The sequence below is a fragment of the Phasianus colchicus genome, chromosome 7 (assembly GCF_987193195.1).
Source record: "Phasianus colchicus chromosome 7, bPhaCol1.hap1.1, whole genome shotgun sequence".
Lineage (NCBI taxonomy): Eukaryota > Metazoa > Chordata > Aves > Galliformes > Phasianidae > Phasianus > Phasianus colchicus.
Window position 1 is genome coordinate 18,242,206 of NC_143442.1, and position 14,557 is coordinate 18,256,762.

General features: G+C 41.1%; 1 protein-coding gene across 8 annotated transcripts in view; it reads right to left on the reverse strand.

Annotated features, from left to right (window-relative positions):
- STK39 (serine/threonine kinase 39) overlaps positions 1-14,525 on the reverse strand; it is a 90,008-nt gene extending 75,483 nt beyond the window's left edge. For 4 of the 8 annotated variants that reach the window (XR_016468252.1, XM_031599528.2, XM_090143957.1 and 1 more), the window contains exons 1-2: positions 14,274-14,523; positions 2,930-3,042 (exon numbers count right to left, since the gene is read on the reverse strand). Coding sequence is in view for 6 of the 8 variants with exons in the window: in XM_031599528.2 (XP_031455388.2) it covers positions 2,930-3,042; positions 14,274-14,388 (228 nt within the window). In the remaining 2 variants the exon portion in view is untranslated. Of the gene's footprint in view, positions 1-2,929; positions 3,043-14,273 lie in introns of all 8 variants that reach the window. The other 4 variants (XR_016468251.1, XM_090143956.1, XM_090143954.1 and 1 more) reach the window with 2 other exon arrangements.
- Between the last annotated feature and the right edge of the window lie 32 nt (positions 14,526-14,557).

The window sequence follows — 14,557 nt, forward strand, 5'->3', positions numbered from 1 at the left end:
ATGAGACCAGCCTCCAGCTCCAAGTGGCCAGGCAGGTGACACAGTTCTGTAGGTGCTTCCTGAGGGACACAGACATCTGGGATATAACCACTCAGAGATTAGTCATGATGTGTTAGGGGCTCCTCCAAAGATTATCCAGACAGAACTCAAATTCCTTGGTGAAAAATGGAGATCTGAAAATAGATGTGTAAGGGTGTTTAGATAAAGACTTCACTTTATTATTATTGACCAGCTCCATGAGTGACAAACTTATCTGACTACTACACTGTAATAGCTAAGCCTTGTAATGGATACAAAAGCTCCCCTTCCTGACAACATGTAATACTCAGACACTCTCTTAAAGGCAGTCCACACAACATATAGTAGGCTTACTACTGTAATGAAATACAGACATTTCAAAACAGCATTCCATTCACACTGTCCTGAGCATCTCAGAGAGAGCAATGACAGCAAGCCATTCTGTGGACGTCTGTGTTTTTCTCTTGCTGTTTTTTGTTGAGTTTTGCTGTTATTGTTTTTAAAAGAGGATATATGGGGATGGAAGAAGATATTGTTGTCAGGACAGTACTAAGGACAGGAACTTCTTCCTTGGCTTCTGGGGTTAAGTTACATTTAGTTTACAATACTGAGAACACAGGACATCGTAGAAAACAGAGTACTGAATTTCAAGAGTTTGGCCATAACTTAAGTATTATTTAAATCCCTCCCCCACTGCTTTTTCTATCTTAATTGACAACGGCCCAAAACTTAAGTCTGCTTATGTGGACACCAAGCTTGCTGCATTTTCCCATGGCTCTGAAGACCACAGAGCTGAGAACATGAAGGATGCCTTTGCACACCATGAAGAAGTACTCAATAGCAGAATTACACTAAACAGTATGTTCAGAGGGCACTTTTGAAGTATCCCAATACTAACAAAAACTGATTAGAAAAATAAGTAATTGAGAACTAAGCAGACTCAAAAGTGTTAAAAAAAAAAAAACAAAACTCAAGAGCATTCTAAACATTTAACCAGCAGAAACAAAAATGTTAGCAGGGCTATAACAGTTCTGAAAGAAAATGATTCCCTTTTCCAGAATAACATCATTCTTAAAGAAAATGTAAGTCTCTGTTAGAAATGAGTCTGAATAAGAACACTTTCATTGAAAAAAATAGTTGTCTATGCTTATGCATGCATATGTGTGTAAGAATATATAAAAATTGCAAAAGAAATCATACATGGCCTTTTCTTCCATTCTGTTAAACAGGAACTGAGAAAGTCAGAATTTATATTCAGCTCCAAAAAAATTAACAAATAAGAAAAGAAAACACAGAAAAGCAGAGATCAGCTTCTGTTTAAAAAAAAAAAAAAAAAAAAAGCTACCACAGACAGTTGTCTTCATACCAAAAGAAAGCAGTATGGGGCCAGAAATTCACCAGACAGTGGAGATAACTCAGCAGTTAGAATACCCAAGTACTTGTTAAGGCAACCATTTACAATCTGGTAACTAACTGCCATCATCTTTCTACACAATCCAGACATCTCTTTCAGTTTCAGCAGTTTTGGTGTTTTAGTTTCTTTATTTTGTTTTTAAATCTGTTGCAACTTTTTAGTTCCCATTATTCAAATTCTGACCAAATAGACCCAGTGTTTGACCATACTACATTAATTAATACTTTTGCTTTTACAGAATGTTCTTTACGGGCTGCAGTAATTTATAAATCATGGCAGAGCACTTCACCTTGGGCAGAATTTATCTTTCAGTTTTTATCTGAGAGAAATCTCACTACCTGAGAGGTAGCTTCCACTACCACAATCTTCTTTGGAAAAAAACAAAAAAAACAACAACAAAAAAAACCACCCCATACAAGCTGCTACATAAACCGAAGGCAAATGCCATCAATCACCAGGGGAAGAGCATTTTGGGTCCTCTACTATAAACAAGCCATTTTTTCTGAAGAAACTGGATGGACCATACCCTCTGTATCAAATTCAAGATATCTTTTGCACTGGCAATTCCCTGCTGAGGAGATCATTTCCTTCAGAGGCAGGAATTTCTGCATTAGAAAAAGCCCACAGTCTCTAGGCAGAAGTATAACCTGTAGAACAGAAGAGAGTATTCTCACTTTTAGAATGGCTTTTGGTTCTTTGATTCTTGCTATGCTGCCTATATATAAATAAGCAACAGTCCTGTAAGCACCTGACTAGGAGCAATAAAAGTAACAGTGGTTTGGGGTTTTTTGTTTTGGATTTTTTGTTGTGCTTTAAAAAGATTTTTGTGATTTTGCCTGGATTGCCATGCAGTGCAGAGGAAACTATCTTGTAGTCCTTTACAGGTGCCTTCCTCCTCTGATCAGTAACCCAAACAAACAACATTCCTTAAATGGTTTCCAATGGCCTACTGGATAAATGTGTGTTAATAGCTGTAACAAGACCCTGTGTACATGGCAATGTAGCCATTCTTAGTCTCCCCCACAAAACGTACTATAAAATACTCAACAATTTTTTTTCCCCCCATTTATGGTGCTTTAAATATTAATGAGACCTACTAAATTCTGCCTTGATTTTTAATCAGTGTTTAACCGATGGAAAATATATATTCTTTTTTCACTGTTGAGAAGTGAGGGACAACCAGACAGTAATCTCCTGAAAAATAAACATCCAGAAAGCAAAGGAAAAGATTCTTCCTGCATTTCTCAACAGTTGTTTTTCCCAAAGAGATTCAAATTTGCACTTGTTTCTGCAGTATTAGGAAAAATACACATTGATACAATCTATTTCAGGGGAAAGACAAGCATACGTTAGGTTATTTTCCAGTCCTTTTCTGTTACCTTGCATAAAATTTTTGCCTCACTTTTAGACCAAGCAAATACTGAAATGGAAAAAAAAAAAAAAGAAAAAAAAAAAAGAACACCTCCCTGGGAATATATTTCCCCTTGATTTACTTACAAGTAACTCATCCATATTGGTTTGGCATTTTTCTAAGTTGATCCTCTTTATTGCTACACGCTCTTGCCGGGGTTTGCATAGTGCTGCCTGTACAACTGCTGTAGCACCACTACCTGAAAAAGGACAGAAAAGAAAAGAGACTTAACAAAATAGTAGTTTAAACCAGTGCCCATCATAAGAATCTAGCACTAAAAAGTTAAAATCTTTGGTCAACCTTTTACAGTACTTTCTCACACACACATCTTTCTTCTGAGAAGTCAGTTTAAACACTTCTCAAATACAGAAGAGAAGTACTCTACCTCAAAGCTTCTGTTCCATACTCCACAAACAAATCCCAAGATGACAAACTTAAAATGCTGCTTACTTACAAGTCACACCCACTTCCTATATGCCTTTCATATAGCTTGGGAGCAATCAGACCTTTAGACACATCTGCGTCAATCAAGAACATAACTTTCAGAGTTAACATGATTTTAGTGTTGAATAGAGATTCTGGGCTTCATCAAATGCTGTGATCTTTGTTGTTTCAAGTAAGCCCTGATTAGCAGGTTTTTGTTCCCACTACGCAATGGAAAGAAAAGAATATCACTGTAGTTCAACGTGCCAAACCTTCTGTAGTTTTATGTGTTCCTGCTCATTCGTCATGGTAAGCTTAAATCCTACAAAAAGCATGCTGATTCTTGCAAAGAGCACAAGAGACACAAACGTCTCACTAACAATAAGAAGGTATACGTTACATCTCTATCACATGGTCATACGATACACAGATAATGCTTGACAGAATTGAACAAAAATACTAGGAAAAACATTAAATAATGATTATTTTTAAAAAGCATGATTCATGAACAGCAATAGTAAGAAGTCTTGTTGCTTCTTTCATTAAGCACCCACTAACTTAGCCCCGGTCAGTACCACCTCACTAAATTAATCACATGATTGCAACTAGCATTTCAAAAGGGTTGTGCCCTGTTCACACACCTTACTGCCACAGCAAGTAGAGCAGTGTGTGCTTCCTCAAAGTAATTACATCATGCTTGACCATGCAGAAATCTAAAATCCTCCGATGAGTTTCTACCTGTAAATCTATTTTAATATCAATTATGGATTCCTGGTACCTCACTGAGCTGAACCACCTGCTATATTAGCCTGCTCAGACATTATGTTCTATTTATCCTCAGTAATTGGCGTGTCCTAGAGGAATACAAATCGCGAACAAAAAGCCTTTTGTTGTCAAGATCTACCAATGTGGATACAGTTACCAGTTAACTTAAAAACAATTGGAAGCTTTTCCCTCTGCACATCTGAAAATAGCACTAGCAATACTTCATGATTGAAAGTTATTTTCCATGTTTTAATTGCTTAATCGCTCTTTGTTTTGATATTTCCATATATTGTTCATTTGCATGTTTGATGTTTAGGTTCCTTCCATTCTCTCTGTCTAAGCAAAGCTTTAACTCGGCATACAAGCTGTATTACAAAGCGCTCATCTCATTTCAAAGTCTCCACAGGACTTGCTAGACATTCTTTTGCAGGACTTTCCTTGATGCATCTTTTCTCTCTAAGCTAAGTATCATTTGCTACAAGTAGCAGAAGATCTTCACTTTCAAAACAGTTCATATACTTATTATCTCATAAAAGACAAGCAGAAAAAGTACAAAGAAAAGTTGTTGATCCACATCAGAAACAAAATCCTGTCTGCTTCCCCAAGTTAAAATACAAGTAATAAAATACAATAAAATAGCCCTGGCTCCAGTGCCTCCAACAAGAAATGAGGAGGATGTCCATCAACAATTGGTGGGATGTGCATATGGCACAGAGCCTTGTTCTGATCCTCCTGTGCACACATGGGCTCAGCAAGGCAGCCTTGCTGAGGAAGCTGTAGCTATGTCTTAGAGGCCTCACAGTGCCCTTTGTGAGGGGGCTCATCACCGTCTCTGCAGCCCTGTACAGCCCAGTGCTCCACCAGCAGCAGGACCACCAGAATGCTCATGCTGCAAGAGGGCAGTTCCACAGCCCCCACCAGCCCTTGCTGCCTCCCATCAAGGGCCTCCTGCCTCTGGCCCAGGCCACTCTGCCAGTCCTGCACGGCTCAGCACTGAGGAGCTTCTCAGAGTACTTCGTGGGGGACGCAGGCACTTCACAACAGCCACTGTGTCCTCAGAGGAAGAACCACCAGTGGAGCCAGGGCAGATGACAGCAGCAGACCCCTCTGTCCAGGGCAGCACCCCCAAAAGAGGAGGGCCAACAGCAGCCCCCTGGACTCACCTCCACCATGCAAGAGGTGGCACCAGAAGCAGCACTACCTGGCACCCACTGCAGTCAGAGCATGGTTCAGGGAGCTGCAAGACCAACATCAATCTCTCAGTCTGCTTCTGAGAGAAAATAAAAACTTAAAAAAAAAAAAAAAAGTCCCTGATATTGACAAGGCAGTTGAGGTTGCTGTCCCTGCCCATGCTGTTTCTCCCTTTCCTGGTTCTGGCGAAAGCTACAGAATCGTACATTTACCTCCACAATCACTAACCAGCCAGTCATGATGACAGTGTTAATAAAACAAGCATAGGCTGCAACAAACAAAAGATGGACCTCATGTTCTAACAATAATAATCCAATCATCAGGATTCTCTCATACCGCCAGCTTCTTCAGGCTGCAAATAGTTAACTTACATGCAGAAAAGTAGTGATCTTTGTTCTTGTTGTGTTTGTTGCTGTTGTTTTAAGAAAGCGATGAATTGAGATTCACAGAGAGCATAAAGCTAATCTGATTTGTTTCTTTCTTAAGATTTATCCCTTTCTATTTGCTGGCTAAGTAGTAGCTGACCAGCAGGATGATGGCAGGTAAGGAATGCCACATGTTACACTATGGAGAAGCGATCAGTTGGACCAAAGGACCATGAAAATAGAAAGCAGAATATCTGTTGGAGGAACTACCCTCAAGCAGGACTGTTGAGCACTTCCTGAATCACAGCATGCATGAGAAAGCCAAAAGCCACTTCCAGTGGGGACAGCAACACTCTTGGTGTTTACAGTGCCCCTAGGATTTCATCAAGTCCTGCCTGCACCTATTGGCTGGTCAGAAAGAACCACCCTCAGGTGGTTTCCCCAGTCACTTCAGAGGAAGGCAGATGAATAGAGAGAAGTGGCAATTCATAAAGCTGTCGAGTCTGACCTCAGCATATTCAGAACCATAGCCAGTAAGAGTCCAGGTGCAAACCATTGTTATTGTATCTGCCTTAGCTTATTTTTGTTGTGTGTTGCTTCAGCCCCTCTAGCCAAGAAAAGTACCACCATCCAGGGACTCAGTACTGACCTCCTGTGCCATCATCCAATGTTGTGCATCCTTCACATGCAGTCAAAACATTAAAAATTATTAAATTTTCCATATTGAGCAGCTGTGTCATAACTCAAACCCACACCTCAACACCCAAAAACATAAGAAAATTTTTGCCACTTCCCACCACCATCCATAAAGCTCCTCCCTTAGAAAGCAACATCTCCATTTACACCAGGATGATAAGTAGAATGTTTTCCTTTGAAGAATGAGCCTTTTGTGCATCCCAATCTTATCTGTTGACAATATGATTTTTTATTTTTATTTTATTTTTTTTTTTTACCTCTGTCAGCACCATAAAGGCAACAGCCTGTCCTAACTCTTTCAGAAGAGAAACATACAGCAATGACTTCATCCTTTCTGTTCTTTCAGGAATACCGAAAACACTATTCAATATCCAAACAAATCCAGATATTTCAAAAGAAAGAAAAAAAAAAAATCACACTGGAACTGCTTCTGAAAAGCTGCATAAGAAAATTGATTCTCATTGTGGGACCACAATCCCCTTATCAGGTTATCATTTTAACTCTACTTTATGCAGCAGAATAAAATGAAGATTTGTTATTGCAAATCATATCTTCTGCCCAGAAAAAAATAGCTGCTAAAAGAGAAATATTACTCATTTCTGAAGTAGCACTATAAACAATTGCTGATGTTCATTTAGTTGGTTAGCACATTTTATTGTTTCTCATTTAGTTTGGAAGTAAAAGCTTGGAACAATTCTAATAGAACAGGGACATGAACACAGTATTTTTCTAGTCTTCCGGATGTCACCACATAATACATCACTCTCTTCTGAGGATGGAGCAATCTACCAACACAAAGGCAGTATTGCTACTGCAGTCATGAAGATCTCCAGTTAATACTGCACTGCCGAGCTACAACAAAGCATCTTCAGCAAGTTCATGACAACAGAACATGCTTTGCTAGATCTTGAGTTTGTCGTGGATGAACGCTGTAAGCAAAAAGCTTACCTATTTCTGATACCACTTCTCATGAAAAAATAGAAATGGCAAAGCAATGTAAGTGCTATCATGATATTAGAGACATTATTTATCTTATTATTAGACTGAAGTAGCTAAAAAAAAAATGGAAGAACACCATGCTAAAGGAATAAATAAGTATAAGTTCTGTCTACATAATAAAATATCAACAAATCAAAGAAGTGAGGAGGGAAAAGTAAGTTTATAAATCAGTTGTGATCCTTCTCAACAGGATATGATCCTTCTCAGAAGTCTGAAGATACAGCCCAAGCTGATTATCTTGTTAATTACACTTCTTTAGGACAGAAACTATAATCAGCAAGTAAACACAATATTTTTTGGTCTGCTAAATTAACTATTTTTGTACCACCATAATTAAACAGGTATACTTGGTGCACAGTTTGCTTACAGCTATAATCAATTATATATCAATTATTTCTGTTAAGTAAGCCCTCAGACATTCAACATTAAGATCCATGATCTTTAAGATCTTAAGTTCACACGACATCTGAAAGCAAGACCAGGAACACTGAAAACATTCCAATTCCAATGGTATATTACCATAGCTCAGCTTAATGATTATGTTGTGAAGTTTTTATTATACCAACCTTCCAGGACATCCTGAAGTTTCTCCTACAATTTACTTCTGAACAGAATACCTCCAAGGCACGTACATATTCACGGGAATAATAAGACTAATGAAACAACTCAGAAATCATTAATTGTAAAAACAAAGGATTAATGGAGACAGCTAATTTATCATACTGAAGTTTCACCAAGTCATTGAGTAAAGTCACGTGCTCAGTCAAATACTTATGGTCAAAGGATTGGAAATATTAACCCTATCAATGCCACAAATTTAATACACCCATTAGCAAATGAACAATGCTGACTGTTGAAAAATTGCACCCAACAATTCTTCAGAGAAGTTTTTAAAAACCTACCCTTATTATCAGCATTGCCAACATCTCAACAGCATAACAGAAACTCTCAAGGAAAGCTGCCGGTCAACCCGAAATCAAATTAAATGCCAGAAGCATGCACAGTACTCCATTAAGAATTACCTTCCCCTTTATTGACACTGTCTTCTGAAGAGAATCAGTAAATGATACTGACATGGCAGCTGCTTCAGGAAATATCAAATTCCTCCCTTGGTGTCAGGTAACCTCACAATCACCTGCTTCTCCCTATATTACTGTCCCAAGTTTTTCCTCAGTAATACAATTTCTGTCCCATTGAAGGTCTTTTTCCCCCACGACTACTTTACAGACTGGCACTGTACATCTCAGGTACACATTAGATATGACAGCATGGTCTCCAGCAACAAGTACTGTGCAGGAAGAAGCAGGTGGCAGAGAGAAGGATCACATTGCTGCCACATGATCCTAGAGTTGGTAAGGAAGGAAGACAGCAGCCACACAATACATATGAAGACAAAAAAGAGAAAAGCATTCAGCAAGTGCTGGTTGCTCTTATCATGGTCTCATTACACACAAAACACCATATGATGCAGATAGACACAGACAAAAGAAATAAGAGTTTGTAGCATGTTCTTCTCTCAAGTATTTCACACCAACCAGCATTGCTTTTTTCTGCCACTGCTGGATGATACTTTTCAACATCCAAAAAGCTTCAGCTGAGCTATCCTTATGCACAAAGACCTTTAAACTTCCCAAGAAACTGAAATCTAGCAGAGTTGTTAGGATTTCATCCTACTAGCAAAACTATATTAAAAAAATCCACCAATTCAGAAAAGCTATTTCATCAAATTTCATCATGTGTGACTTTGTTCAGGAAAAACATATCTTGTAATCTTGTAATTTTGGGGCACCAATAAGATTTCTAGTGTGGCATTTATTTTCCATGTTCAACAAGCAGATTGCTCCGCTACTGTTCAGAAGCATACAAGTGATTCAGCAAAGGCAAGAAGTTCATCAAGAGTAACTAAATTAACTTTATTTTTAAGCTCCATTCTTAAAGAGCCAAGAATTGCTATTATTACTACTGGAAAGAAAACCATCTTCCATCTACTGCCGCTTTGTAGTTCTGAATTATTTTGGAAAGAAGTGGGGAGTTGGAAGAAAGAACCAGAAGAGTCTGGTTCATTTTGGTGTGAGGAGTCACAGAAATACAGCCTACATATATGGCCACTATACAAGTCATCCACATCTCCTTCTTATGGAGAACTCAGTTTTTTTCCCCTCAAGTGAATCAAAACAGACGTGGTTTTGTTTCCACCTAACAAAGAGAAGCTCCGTTTGACAAGCAGATTCTGGAAAAGACAACTGGTCTCTGACCTAAGGGTAAATAATTCTTCATCCAAAAATAAATAAATAAATAAATATTAACAATACAACAATTCTGATGTTTCAGAACAACACATGAATGAATGTAGAATTGCTCTCCCAGGCCTCAACATGGCCTCCACTATCAAAGTATCTTTACAATGCTGGCCACAAGTAGTTGTTCCACTTCAGTGATGTACAGCCTTGCTGTAAGGCTTAAAGAAAATCTAAATCCTGCAATCCCTTCAAATTTCCATACACTCTGCAGTAGAACTGCTCCTCTTGTGGCACTCAACTCAAGTAGCTCCTGTGGAGCCAGGGATTTCCAGGTCTCCAAGGTTTTGGACATTCTCTGTAGGAAGAAGCTGGGAAGTAAGAAAGAAAGCAGAGAGGCACGAGATACAAGCAAAAAAGTGACCGACAGCTTCCAGGAGCAAGAAACCATAGCATACATTCTGTAAATTACAATCATGTATTACTGTCAACTGTCCTGACATCTTGAGCATATTGATTATGTGTTCCTTTTTGTTTGACAAAGTATAAACAAGATTTGCTGGTTACTTGCAATAGCAACAAAACCAAAGGAAATTATACATTTTTTTCTTGATCCCAATTCTAATAAAATGTAATCAAATCTCCTTTCAGACAAGTTTGAATTCTAATTGCATGAGTTATTAAAAAAAAAGTTACTATATTATATAACAAAGTAAAATCACTCAATCACTTACAAAGCCTAATGACTTGGAAGCAACAAAAACTACAGCTTTGTCTACAGTCTCGGTGCTTCAAATGGAGAAAGTTCATTTTCTCTCAAAAAAAGACCAACACAAAGCTTTCTTCCCCAGTACTGTTACTATCATGTGTAGACAAGCCAAACAATTAACAGAGCTCTGCAGAGCCTCATTTGCAGCACAGCACTGGGGATGTTCTGAAAGGTATTTTTAAATTGTATAATGGCCATCTTCACTCTGACAATAGAATTAAAAGTCACTCTTTTTAAATTACAAACTGGAGATTTAATATTTTTTAGTTTCTTCAGATGGTTACTAACTGAAAACCTTGGCCAAAGTCAGAAAGGCAATATGAGACTGAAGCCGCAGCACAACTAAGGTAATTTCTAAATGAAATATAAATATAAAGGTAATATATAAAGATAACCCATCATGTGTAAGTAACCTTTTATTTTCCAATTAATTCTGTTTTCTAGGTAAATTATGTTTCCAAATCAGTTACAGAAGATGCAAAAAATGTAACTTCACAACAGGAAGTAGCAGCCATGATATAACCTGCGTCTCTGTAACAGAAACTTCCCTCAAGTCATCAGCACAATCTCGCAGACATTAAGTTACATGCAGGAGGAGAGCACAGTCTGCAACAGTTTTACAAAAGCAAACCAAGTCCATTGTTCACGACAACTTCAGAGATCTTAAAAAAAAAAATCGTGCTGTTGTCTCATCCACTTGATGTAACCCATTACCATTAATTTAAGATTAGACAATTTTCACATTTTTATGTTGACTACCATTCAAACACTTGCTCTGTACAGATTCCTACTGCTTCTGAAGAGGAATAAACCTCACTTGTTACATCCAGCTTACAAAAAAAAAAAAAAAAAGAAAAAAAAAGAAAAAGAAAAAGTACTAAAAACTCACTACACACTTTCACTCAGTGGCATTAAAACCAAGCAAAGGTCTCCCAAATCTTCACAAAACTAAATCCAACTCTCCCCTATTAGCAACTACCATTCTCATCTCTAACTCCTACTGGAGAGCTGCTTTGGATTCTCACTGTCCTAACAGCTAGGCATCCCCTTTTAGCTTCTAAATAGATAGGTTTACAGATGGTCTGGACAAATCTGAGTTAATGAGACAATTTCCTCAACTCTTAACTCTACCCTCCACATTTACAGACAGCAATCACAATGATTTCTTCCTGTTGCAGTAAAGATCTGTATGTAGGAATAACAGGAAGACCCTCTTCTTTCCAGCAGAGTAACCACGTGGCAAGTCAAACAGGGAACCTGATCTGACTGAAAACCAACCCAGCTAGTTTTCTGTCAGATCAATGAGCTCCTTTCAGCTGCTGCCTGCTGGAGCAGATTAAATGTATCACGAAACTGCGCACCAAGAGTTTGCAGAGAACTGGCTAACCACCATCGAAATAAAACACACATGAAAAAACATCCCAGAAGAAGCACTACTTAAGGCCAGCATTTCCTCCCTAACAGGCACTTGAATCTCCTAAGAGTCACAGAAAATAATCAGTAGAGAAGGGCAGGAAAAAAGAGTTGTATCATTTGATATCCATACCACATGGCCTCATCCTTCACAACTGCATTTGGCCAAACACAGTGAGCAACATGAAAAGTTCACATTTGCAAAGAGAAAGGAGGAAGAACTTCTCCAACCAGCCAAATCCACAGGCAGGACAGAAACAATCTATGTGACTAATAATGATTTTCATTTTCCATCCTGTGACCACCACTGAAAATTAAACACCTTCTAAAGCAGTGACCAAAATCATTTTGTCTGTGTCTGTGTACTAATTGCCATATGATACAAAGCCTATTTTGTGAAGTGTTATGATCAAACATCCTAGCGCACCTTTCCCCCTACAGAACCCACAGAGATGCCCGGATACCTTATTTTTCTCATATAACTGGCAAAGGGCTGCTGTAACTGAAGCCATCCCTGAGGACTCGACCCAGTTCCTGGGGGAGATGTGGGAGGTGCCTGCCACAGGTGAAGATCTCTCTCCAGCCACTGGCAGCTGCTCAGTTTCTCGCTGCAGCTAACCCTGGTGTGGCTGCTGCAGGGAAATACGATCCGAGCTAGAGCTGTATTATTCCTCCCTCTCTCCAATAAAAGCAACGCTTTAGGAACCCCTCATTATATCTATTAAAATTAACAATTCTGGAGATGCTGGATGCACGTTATGCTCACATTTGGTCAACTGCACTGAATTTACAAGTTCTTTGTGTTTACAGTTTTTTAAGAGTATCAAGACAAAGCTTAATCACACTGGTTTCCTATCAAGGCAAAAAAAAAAAAAAAAAAAAAGCACAAGATTTAAGTCACAGTACAAAATAAGTCTCAACAACTTAGCAGAAGCTCAAGTCAGAGAAGTTTACCATGTGCATGAATTGAATATACGGTTTATGGATTATATGGTCATATACGCAATATGACCTCCATTTCCTCACTAAGCTTCACTTTAATTAAGGATATCTAACAGCACCCATAGGTATCTAGCAATACAGTTTCTCTTCAGAAACAGATTTGCTACACCAATAAGCATTCATCCATTGGAAGGATAGGTGTTAAAGTATATCTGTATTACATTACTAAATATATTAAATGTAAGAATTTAAGCAGAAAGGAGAAAGACATTCACTCAGAAAGCTCTCACCAAGCCATTTTATGAAAGATAACTCTCATGACTCACCCTAGGCAAGGCTTAATCCAGCACTTTTGGATGCTTTTCTTAAACAAAAACTAGCCCACACCTTAGAAGAGAGTTTGATCCTCAGCAAAGATACAGCTTATAAAGGTAGAATCAATTCTGCTTGGTGAAGTCCTATCCATTCCCACGCTGAGTAAGAGCAGCCAATAACCCTGCACTGGGGCATTCACTGAGTCATCCCAGCACCCCTCTCTAAGGTAGAAGACCTCAACTGTTTTGTTTCCCCTTATGGAAAACAGCCTGCCTGATGACAAAGCTGAGTGTACACAATCTGCAGCCCCAATCAATAACGCGTAGTTCTCACTGCCATCAGCCTGAAAGCCACGAGCAATTGCTGTGCAATACTGAAGACAGCCAACAGCACCACCAGGCAAGGCTCCCGTGGGTTGTTTCTTTTTTTCATTTAAACGGTTTGAAAGAATAGCAATCCCAGTCTTAGGTCTGGCCTATAACACCTGCAGAATTTGCTCAAAGTTCAAAGAGTCACGTACAAACAAAAGCAAGTTTTCTCACAGTAGCTTCCATTAGCAACAAGCAGTGGCCAGATCAGGAGATGAGAAACTTCCCGCTGCAGAGACTGCTGACAGCAGTCACATCATCACGGAGCACATCTCAGGATAACACAACCCAAGTACAAAGACGGAGATGGAGCCCATCTGATGCGCGCTGGGTGGGCAGGAACGAAGCACGCAGCAGGAAGCCCCTACCTGCGGGGCTGCGTCCCACCGCCCCCCGGGACAGAGGTCTCTGGGATGGACCTGAGCGGCGACGCCGCGCCGAACTCGTGCGCGAGCCGGCATTGACGGGGGGCACAAGGAAAAAGGAAGCGTGCACGACAGCAGCGGGTCTATGGGCGAGATACACCTCCCCCGGGAAACCATCAGAAAAATGCAGACTAATCGAAGCGGATGCGCGTACATCTGCGCGCGCCGCAAGCCACGCAGCGCACGGAGCGCATCCGCAGTTCTCGGGGTCCCGGCGGAGAGCGGGGGGCTCCGCGCCGCCCCGAGGTGACGATGCGGCACAGGGCAGCCGCCGGGCCGGGCCGCACCGGGCGGGGCGCGGCGCTTTCTAGAAGGAGCCGCCGCCCCCCGGGGCCGCGCCGCCCGCCGCCGGGCGGATAAAGTTTGCGGCAGCCGGCAGCGGCGCCACTGCAGCGCCGGGCGCGTCCGCCGCAGTGACCGGCCCCGGGAGGAGGGACGCCGCTAGGCCCGGAGCCGGCCGCCGCCGCATCCCCCGCCGCCGCCCCGGCCGCATCGCCGCCCCGCCCCGCCCGCTCCACTGACCGATAACCTCCTGCAGCTCGTAGGCGTCCCTGCAGATGGGCCAGCCGACGGGCGGGGCGGCGGGCGCCGGCTGGGGCTGCTGGACGTGGACCGGCGACTCGCCCTGCTCCGCCATGATGCTGCCGGAGCGCCCGGGCACCCGGCGACCTTCTTCAAACTTCCCTTCCAGCAACACCTTTCGGCCGCGCTCCCTCCCTCCCTCCCGCCCCGCGCAGCCGGCCGCCCGGCGGAGGGAGGAGGCAGGGCACCGAGGGGGAGGAGGCAGAGGCGGGCGCCGCCGCCGG